This window comes from Mustela lutreola, chromosome 1 (assembly GCF_030435805.1).
Source record: "Mustela lutreola isolate mMusLut2 chromosome 1, mMusLut2.pri, whole genome shotgun sequence".
In the NCBI taxonomy this organism is placed as follows: Eukaryota; Metazoa; Chordata; class Mammalia; order Carnivora; family Mustelidae; genus Mustela; species Mustela lutreola.
In genome coordinates, this window is record NC_081290.1 from 91,577,431 (window position 1) to 91,587,635 (window position 10,205).

General features: G+C 40.7%; 1 protein-coding gene, 1 long non-coding RNA gene and 1 other non-coding gene across 5 annotated transcripts in view; 1 reads left to right on the forward strand and 2 right to left on the reverse strand.

Moving 5' to 3' along the window:
* The window catches only part of PRSS12 (serine protease 12), a 77,145-nt gene extending 70,368 nt beyond the window's left edge, over window positions 1-6,777 (forward strand). For 2 of the 3 annotated variants that reach the window (XM_059169665.1, XM_059169674.1), the window contains 2 exons: window positions 4,621-4,901; window positions 6,326-6,777. In XM_059169665.1, the coding sequence (XP_059025648.1) occupies window positions 4,621-4,901; window positions 6,326-6,633 (589 nt within the window). In that variant the 3' untranslated portion in view covers window positions 6,634-6,777. Of the gene's footprint in view, window positions 1-4,424; window positions 4,578-4,620; window positions 4,902-6,325 lie in introns of those variants that run through there. The other variant, XM_059169692.1, reaches the window with a different exon arrangement.
* A 1,554-nt stretch (window positions 6,778-8,331) lies between these two features.
* Window positions 8,332-9,840, reverse strand: LOC131828741 (uncharacterized). The gene is made up of 3 exons (XR_009352558.1): window positions 9,420-9,840; window positions 9,125-9,169; window positions 8,332-8,917 (listed from the first exon to the last, which is right to left on the reverse strand). It is a non-coding gene; the product is annotated as an uncharacterized LOC131828741 (long non-coding RNA).
* On the reverse strand, window positions 9,241-9,371 carry LOC131823020 (small nucleolar RNA SNORA24). The gene has a single exon (XR_009350469.1). It is a non-coding gene; the product is annotated as a small nucleolar RNA SNORA24 (small nucleolar RNA).
* Window positions 9,841-10,205: the final 365 nt, after the last annotated feature.

Here is a 10,205-nt window from a genome sequence, read left to right on the forward strand (position 1 = left end):
CCCTGTGCCACCCACCTTGCCTAGTGCTTAGGATAAAAAAATGAGTATAGCATAGTTCCTACACCTACAGAGTCTTTACCTGGGAGGACCTGATAACTTAGTCTTAGAAACTGTTATAAATGTGAGAACAGTGTGATTGGGAGTGTTCAAAGACAGGATTGGGCAGTTTTCGGGTAGGGCAGGCAGAGCTTCCTAGGAGTTTTTTACTTGAGACTTGAGTGATAAAACCAGTTTTTGCCATTATTAGAATGGGAGGGGTGGGATGATACTGCAAGTAGTCTGAATAAAGACAGGTGTATGAGACACCTCTTCAAGCAACTAAAATGATAGGGGCAGAGAGACCAGGCTGGTATCCGGTGGGCAACGGCCATTCTTGGATGAATTTGCATATCATGTAAGGCATTTCAACTTTATTGTGTAGACAATGGAGAGCCCTTGAAGGGTATACAAAAGAGTAGTTGTGTTGTCAGACTGAAACCTCACTCTGGCTGTAGTATGATGAAGGGACTGAAAAAGTTAAAACTCAAAGCAGCAAGGCTATTGGACAGACTGCTGCAGAAGTCCAGGCACAGGCATGAGGTGACACATTAAGGCAAGATTGCCCAAGACTTTAACAATGGAGTATTTTAATTAAAACAAAATTTCCTTGCTGCAGTAATGTCGTTTCTTTGTTTACTGGCTGAAGACTCAATTTTCAGATCATGTAGAATATATTTATATGGCTAGTTTAGATACAAGGATTACTTTAGCAAAGTATCACAGCTGTATTTCAAAGAGGGGAAAATATTGCAGCCATGACTTTTTTTTTTTTTTTTGAACAGTAATGTAATTATCTGAAAGGATATAAGAAGTTCACATATGAAGGGAATGTCCATAATTCAGGCTTAAAAATTATAAGCAATATAAGAGACTGCATTAGAGAGATATAATAAAACAGGGTACCTAGTTTATGCCAAACTGTTTCTTTAGACCAGTGCCATCTAGCATAAATACAATGTGAGCCACAAATGTGACTTTAAGTTTTTCAGTAGCCACATTAGAAGATTAAAAAAAAACCTAATAGGTCAGGGGCAGCTGGGTGGCTCAGTTGAATGTCTGACTCTTGATTTTGGCTCAGGTCATGATCTTAGGGTTCTGAGACTGAGCCCCACATCACACTCAGTGGGGAGTCTGAGAGTCTCTTCCTCTCCCCCTGCTCATGTGCATTCTCTAATATTTAAATAACTATTAAAAAAAAACTGAGGCTGAATTAATTTTAATTATATAGTTTATTTAACTTGGTATATCCAAACTATTATTGCAAAATATAAAAATTGGGATATTTAATACTTATTATCTATGAAGACAATATATTTAGCAATCTTTTTCATACTAAGTATTCAAATCCATTGTGTATGTTATACTTTGAGCACATTTTAGTTCAGACTATCCACATGTGGCTACTGGCTACAGTACTGGACAGTGGAGCTCAAGATAATTTCTTCAACTCTATGCTAAAGATATATGAAACATTTCAGCAGCACTTCCAAGGATGTATTGGCAATTTTTTTTTCCCTTAAGATGTATTTATTTGAGAGAGAGCACACGAGAGCAAAGTGGGAGGGGCAAAGGGACAGAATCTCAAACAGACTCCACCTTGATTGTGGAGTCCCACTCAGGGCTCAATCTCATGACCTTGAGATCACGACCTAAGCCAAAACCAAGAGTCAGATGCTTAATCACCTGGGCCACCCAGGTGCCCCTTGGCCATTATTCTTTTTAGAAAGGTGTTAAATCACTTGAGGTTTTACTTCAAAACCTGAATACATTAATTAGGCATACTGAATTTTTATAATAGTATCAGTACACAGAAAGTAGAAATGAGGGCGCCTGGGTGGCTCAGTGGGTTAAGCCGCTGCCTTCGGCTCAGGTCATGATCTCAGGGTCCTGGGACCGAGGCCCGCATCGGGCCCTCTGCTCAGCAGGGAGCCTGCTTCCTCCTCTCTCTCTGCTTGCCTCTCTGCCTGCTTGTGATCTCTCTCTGTCAAATAAATAAATAAAATCTTTAAAAAAAAAAAAGAAAGAAAGTAGAAATGATGTATTTAAATCTGATTTTTCTCCATGAGTATTACTTTTTACTGTTTCAGGATATGAAATAATGCCAAACTTCACTTAAATTTTGAAGTGGAATCCACAAGAGTGTATTCTCTGGGAACAATGTATAAAAAGCCTTCTGAATTTTATTTTATTTATTTTTTAAAGATTTTATTTATTCATTTGACAGACAGAGATCACAAGTAGGCAGAGAGGCAGGCAAAGAGAGGGAGGAGGAAGCAGGCTCCCTGCCGATCAGAGAGCCCGATGCGGAGCTCCATCCCAGGATCCTGGGATTATGACCTGAGCTGAAGGCAGAGGCTTTAACCCACCCACTAAGCCACCCAGTCACCCCGAAGCCTTCTGAATTTTAAAGATCTGTGATGACTTAAGGTTGGAAGTGGAGGATCAAGGAATCACAGGAAATTGTTAGTATTACAGATCAGCAATAGGTGGCAGAAAAAGAGAAATCATCTTCATTGCACTGTTCAGTATTTTGTGCTGACATAGTTAAGTAAACTACTTTATATACCGCAAGACCTATATAGGGGTATTTAGTGTTTGAGCAATTTAGAGTTTCCAGTAATTTTTTTTTTTTTAAGATTTTATTTATTTATTTGACAGAGAGAAATCACAAGTACACTGCGAGGCAGGCAGAGAGAGAGAGAGAAGTAAGCAGGCTCCCTGCCGAGCAGAGAGCCCGATGTGGGACTCGATCCCAGGACCCTGAGATCATGACCTGAGCCGAAGGCAGCGGCTTAACCCACTGAGCCACCCAGGCGCCCTTCCAGTAATTTTATAGGAGGAAATGTGAGGTTGTACTTAAATAGGCAGTCACTAGAAAATCCTGACTTCTCTAAATTCACATTCAAGTACAGGTCTCCTATCTAGTGTAAGACTTCCAAGTTTTCATTAAAAGAATTAAGGTGAGAGCTGTACCACGTTTTCCCAACTCAAAATCAGATGCTAGCCCAAAGTAGGAGCTGAGTTGATGAAACCACATATGAAAGGAATGAAGGACTGAGTTTTTGCAAAAGAGTGATTGTGTAATCCAAGCCTGGTAAAAAAGGGAAATCATAAGTGGTGTGAGATTGCAGTAAATGAAACTAGTGGGATTAAAGGATTGAAGTCTAATGGGGTTGAAAGAGTATAGAGCTATTAAAACTGTAAAAATGGGAGGTGGAAAGTAGGAAATGCTTGAAATCAAGACTTTAAAAATGTGTAGTATTTGGTGAATACCAGTTCTGGGTATCATGATGGGAGTAGGTGAGAAAGTTAGGGAACTAAAAGGGCATTTTGGAAATTAAGCCATCAAGAATGTTTTAAGTAGTGGTAGGTGGTAAGTAAGCAAGGTGCTATAGAATCTTAAGTGATTAAGAGGAAGTAATCAGGAAGTGGGGTGGATCATGTAGTCTATGTCAGTAGTTCTCAACTGTGGCCAGTTTGCACCAGAGAGGACATAGGGAAATGTTTGGAGACATTTTTGGTTGTCAAAATTGAGGGGTGTGTGCATGTGCTTTACTGGCCACCTTGTGAAGAGAGGCCAAAGATGCTTCCAAACATTCTACAATGCACAGAATAGCCTTTCTCTCACAACAGAGATTTATCTGGTTTTCTATGTCAGTAGTGCTGAGGTTGGGAAACTGCTTTAGGTTGATGCACCACAATCAAGGTATGTGGTTGAAAAAACAAGCTGAGAACTCTCAATTTAGTAAATATTGTTTCTACTTAAATTGAATAGTTTAAGGGAAAAAGACACATTAAAAATATACATTCATTTACTGAATCAAAATATATGCTGCATTTCTACTTAACAGGGATCACTGTTGTGTTTAAGATTCATCAGTGAACATAAAGATTCCTGCCCGTGGATAGCTCTTGTTTAAGCAGAGGGAGACAGAGCTACAAATGTAATAGTAACTCAGATGGCCTGTTAGAAAGTGGTGTTAAAGAGAGAATAAGGATATTGGGAGTGCTGGAGGACAAAGGGTAGACTGCAGTTTTCAATCAGATCTGGATAACATCTGGACAGATTTGAGAGAATATACTGAATATATGTCACCCTGAAAATATAGTTTTGGTTTGTATTCAGTTCACAGGAAACAGGAGTCAAGTGGGTTGTGCTAAGTGCTTTGAGGAATACAAAGCTAGAACAGCGATGATTTCTGCTCTCCAGGAGCTTTCTGATGAACTAACATCTCAGAAATGATAGAAAAACAAAGACAGCAAATACAAGACAGTAATTTTACTCTATACTGTTTGTTCCTGTTTTCATCTTTTTTCATGATGGGAAAATAAGTTAACAATTAGCTGTTATTTGCTACTTGTGCTCCACATTTGCTTCTTCTCAGGAAACGATTACACGGGAACCTGGATTAAGCTGTGAAATGAAGCGATGAAATGGGTTTGAAGTACACAGCCGAGAGTGGTGGGCTCAGAGAATTGGAAAGGGTAAACTACAGAAGGGGATAACGATTAGGAAGAAAGTAGCTTAATCCACTGTCCCTGAGAGTTGTTTCCAACCGCTTACTACTCTCTGCCCCTCAGGTATGGTAACAGCACAAGGAACTATGCTGTTAGGGTTGGGGATTATCATACTTTGGTGCCAGAAGAATTTGAAGAAGAAATCGGAGTTCAGCAGATTGTGATTCATCGGGGCTATCGACCTGACAGCAGTGACTATGACATCGCTCTGGTTAGATTAGAAGGACCAGAAGAGCAATGTGTTAGATTTAGCAGCCATGTTTTGCCGGCCTGTTTGCCACTCCGGAGAGAGAGGCCACAGAAAACCGCCTCCAACTGTTACATAACAGGATGGGGAGACACAGGTAATGTAGGTAATACAAAGAACGAATGAGACCTGGGCTTGTTCTTGTGTCTGGGATTATCAGTACTTTTTGGGTGTACAATGGTTATGAAAACCTGGGTTCAGGCTTAGTTGTTTAGAAATTCTGCCAAACATTTGGACTCATATCCTGAGGGTACTGTTACCATTATTATTAGAACAAATTGACAGAATTCAATTGCCTTATAGGATAGAGAATCCTGTACTCTCGGTTTCAGACTAGCAGGGAGACCGAGGAAACCAATTTTTAAGACCCTACTCCAACACCTGTGCCTGGCTGACTCTATTTTAACTTTTCCAGGACAATGATATAGCTACACCAGCAGAGGGCTTTGGTATATGATGGCCTTGCTTTTTCTGTAATGAAGGCTATTATCAAGCTCAATTTTATAGAAAATCTCTAAATATAGAACAGACAAAAGAACAGCTGCTTTCAAGTGGAGATCCCACCCTCCCAACCCCAAAGCTAGAGCAAGATGTTCATTTTTCAGTCAGGCAAACAATTTTCTGGACTGCCTTTGCTACAGAATTAAATCAGCTAGTGCTTGTTCAGGATGGCCCCTGAAACGGAGGTGGGGCTTACCTGGATTGGGTGCTTGATTCACAAATGGCTATTGAGGAAGAAGTGATAGGTTGATTGACTGCTTTCCATTAAAAATGAACACTGATCACTGTACTCTTGAAAGACCATGAAAGTAGTTGTTCCCTGTGTGATAATTTCAGTGTTTTATTTAGTCAAACTTGTGTTCATCACACACTGAACAAAATATGGGCTTTGTAATTGCATTATTTCATAGCTGCAGAAAAGTGAGAAAACACTTTTTGGATGATACAATTATCAAATCTAGAGTACATGCCTTCTCTGTACACTACAGGCATCTATGAGGCAAATTTTGTCTCTGGGAAGGCTTTTAATTATATCCATTACAATTCATGAGGGAAGGTTCATTTACTTTCCTATAGACACATAATTTAACAGAAATGACAAAGTCGAGTCAGTTTCACACAAATGTTTTATTATGAGTTATTCCAATGGAGTAAATAGGGTGCAAGAAAAACAATGCAATTTACATCCAAGAAAAGACTCGTGGAGAATATCAGTTCTACATTTTAGTCACTGTACAATGAGTAGCTTGCCAATAGAATACACTAACCTCAAATGGTCAAACTTAGGCCTGTTTGGTATATAGTAATGTTTTGCTTCTCAGTACTTATAAAATGCCATGCTTACATTTAGAGTAGTTCTTGCCACTTTATGTCCTAAACCATTTAGTTATTACTCATTTAAACTACACTAGATCACAGTAAGGTCTTTATTTTTAAGAATATTAAATGTTCACTTAACTGTTAAATATTTTCTGTAAGGTCTTTAGCTGTCATCTAATTCAGATTATTTGGTCTGACTAGGAAAAGCTTATTCAAGAACTCTACAACAAGCAGCCATCCCCCTGCTTCCCAAGAGGTTTTGTGAAGAACGTTATAAGGGTCGGTTTACAGGAAGAATGCTCTGTGCTGGAAATCTGCAGGAACACAAACGTGTTGACAGCTGCCAGGGAGACAGTGGAGGACCACTCATGTGTGTTCGGTCAGGAGAGAGTTGGGTTGTGTATGGGGTGACCTCCTGGGGGTACGGCTGTGGAGCCAAGGATTCACCTGGTGTCTATACCAAAGTCTCAGCCTTTGTACCTTGGATAAAAAGTGTCACCAAATTATAATCCTTCACAGAAATCTGAAGGGAATATGTTGGAAAATTTTCAACCTCTACATTAACACTCAGCCAGAGATGCCAACTTATGGGGATGAGAGCCATGTTCCTGCTTTTGTGTTGTGACTAAATAATGTACACCACTGCTGCTTGAGAAATTTGTGATGTGAACATTCTTTGTTAGATACCTCAGTGTAGTACTAATTATTCTTGATTAGCATTGTTGAATCTTTATTCTCATCACTCTCCAGAGATTACTGTCAGTTGTGCAATAAGGCAGTCTTCATTTAGCTTACAAGTTTATAACTGAATCAATATGGTTTATTAAAAATAGTATTGTGTAATTAAGCTCAGATTTTCTTCAAGACTGAGAAATTTCCACAATGAAATTTCTGTAGCCTTTGATAAATGAGGAAATCAAGGGCCAAAAAGGTGAAGGAATCCATTATAAACCTAAACTGGAATAGGATCAGTCACAATACATTCCTGAATAAAGCCTTTGTACCATGCAACATATTCTAGTTACCTAGCAAAATTTGGAATACCTGAGAGTAAAGAATGTCTTCAAATTGTTAGGATGTAGAACTTAATTTATCCATCTTACCTGTTAACATCCCCTAGCAGTTACTTTCAGCTACCCTAAAATTTACAGCTTTATTTTTCCTTGGCATCACGCCAATTTGCTGTACCATGACTGAGAGTGCCATCTGTTGCCAACTTTCTTGTAATGACCAAAACATGTACATTTCTACTGTCCTGTCCCAGCTAGTAAAAATAACTACTAAAAAAGCTTTCTCTGCTCATGTAGTGGGAAGAAAACTCTAACTTGTGTCCACTAATTTAATTCATATACCACCTACGTGCCAGGCCCTGCATTAAGTGGCTATGCACCTCACTGATAATTTATAAAAGGCTGGTAAGAAACATACCCAGAGGCTAAGCTAAGCCTGTGGGATCCAGTACTGACCCAGTACTAACAATGTTCTTTCCTCCTTCCACTGCGGTCTGCAGGCCATTTTCCCCTTTGGCTATTTCCCAGACCAGTAAGGGACAGCTGCTTACCATGTACCCTTTCAGGACATTCCTGATAGCAATGCAAAATCGCTGCTCAAACACAGAAGGCATGCCCCTCAGGCTCCCTAAGCAATCACCACCAGATTATGATTGCTAACATCAAGAGCCCTTAGGTTTAAACAGTTTTTGTATATCCAAGAAATAGATGCATAAAGACAGGTAGAAAAGTCAGTGTGAACTTTAGGATCAAGATCAGTTAAGTAATCCTCTTCAAAGGCTAAATCCACATGAAGGGGGCTTCAATACTTTCTCCACTGCATCCACTTGTGTCCTTTTTGTAAAAAACTGGTGCTAACATAAAGGTGCTTAATAGTGTACAGAACTGCAATGCTGTATCAGGCAGAACATTAAACTTTTCTGAAAGCTCAAGATTTTTGATAAAGGAAATTTTTAAAAGCATTTACATTTACAGAAACGATAGAGCTACACAATGCACACCTGCACAAGGGCTTGAGAAAATGTGCAATACAGGAGAGAAAATTTATCTCTACTGAAATGTCGCACAGGCCACCTTTCTAGTTAAACTATAGTGCAGATGCAAGGAACATTTATATTGAAATTTTATTAAAACCAGAGGTCGGACACTTTAAAGACAGAGAGTGAACAGGCAGCCTACAGTTTGCTCAAACTTGAATACTTGGTTCATAACGTATATCTTTATTATAGCTAATTTTTTCTTGTTAAGCATTAAGTGTGACTTTTAAAAGACACATGTGTTCTGTGCACATTTGTGTGAATAAAGTGCATACTGTTCACCTTATACCGTAGTCTTCATCTTTTGTGTGGTACAAAATGACTGTGCTGTCCCTTAGGGGTATCTGCCTTTAATGTGGTTTCCCTCCAAATACTGTAGTACCTCACAACGATACTCCTCCATACTATTGCAACACCAGTTCTTACCCTAAGAGGTAGTCTTTATTATTTGCAGTGACAAATACCTTTCCACCTCCTTATCATTTAGTCAGAGAACACGGATTCTCCAGACAAATCAAGCATTTTACTTAATTATAGCAAGCAAGAAAGTGCTCACCTATTCCTTACGTAAAGGCTATAGGCAAAAAATTCAGACCTATATCGAACACCCCACCCTGATAGTTTTCAGAATATTACTCGCCACTCAATACCCAAGCTGTTGAGATTTAAAATCACCTTTTGGCAGTGCGCCACAGGCTTCTAAACAAACAGGACTTCACCCACAGCACATGGCATTTCTTGATTACCTGCAAGAGAAGATAACCAACGTTGAAACACTGATCTGTACTCACATCACGGTGCTGAAGACTTAGCAACTGTTACTTTCTATTTAGCTGGCTATTAACTCCTTTCCAATTACAACGTAACAGCAAAAACGGGCCGATTCTGTCCTTCCAATTCCTAGCACTAAGGGTTTCAGACTGACTACGAAATATTAATAAAAAGGAACCTACCAGGTCATGTTTTCTATCGTCCATCGGAACAATTACTTCTGCTTCCTGGAAACATTGGAACCAAGAGTTAGATGTGTGCCCGATAACCCAGCACCCTCCAAGTTTTCTCAAGTGAAGAATGTTACTTGTGCAAGTCAGAATCTGATACCAATTAAATGGTGACAGCTTTGCCAATAAACAAGAATATGCTCTTCCATGGCTAGGAAGGGAGACTGCCACAGCCGACAGGTCCCAAAGATACATGGAGATTCACAATCCCATAACGGATGCGCATGCACAGCGAGACACTACTCACCTACATCTGAACGGGGGAGTACCGGCGAAGCAGTTTCAAGATGGCCACTGGACACCGACAGCGGACTTCACGACCTTTGCCGAAGTCGCCCTGTGCTTCGAGCCTCTGCCCGAGGGCCCAAGGCCCGAGGGCCCAAGACCCGAGCGCGTTCGGCCTCTTGGACTCGGCAGCCAGGGCTGCACGTGGCCGCCTCGTGACCTCATGAACACCTAAGTCTCCTCAGGTTTTCAAACCCAGAGGTTTTCACAGCTGAAGTGAACCTACCATTACACGACTCTTGAATCTCCTGCATTTTAACTAAGCCAAAAAGTTCTGCCCCAATTACCACCGTGGTCCACAAAACACGACAGCCTAGCTTAACGTAACCCAACCCCGACGCCTCCCGGATGTAAAAGGCCCGCTCTCTCGGCGCACGCTCTCTTATAGAGCTAGTGACGCTATTCCGGGGAAGCGCCGCGAGGGGCGGGGCGCACGCGTTTTTCCCTCCGTTCCTTCCTTCACGGCCCCTCCAAGGTTCCACCCCTTCCTGATGGCCCCTCCCTCCTCTCAGAGTTTGCTCCACCTCCCCCGCCCGTCGTGGGGACTGGGCGGCTCACCAGCGCTTTGATTCTGACGCACGCGCACACAGGAGTCAGAAGTTCTCGCGAGACTAGGGAATCCTGATTCTCTAATATCCGGCTGTCTGGGAAGGTGAAAAGTTTGTTTACTGTTTACTTTAGGGTAGTTACGTTTGAAGTTGCCGTAGTTACCAAAACACAAAGTTATATAATTTTCAGCTTCTAAATT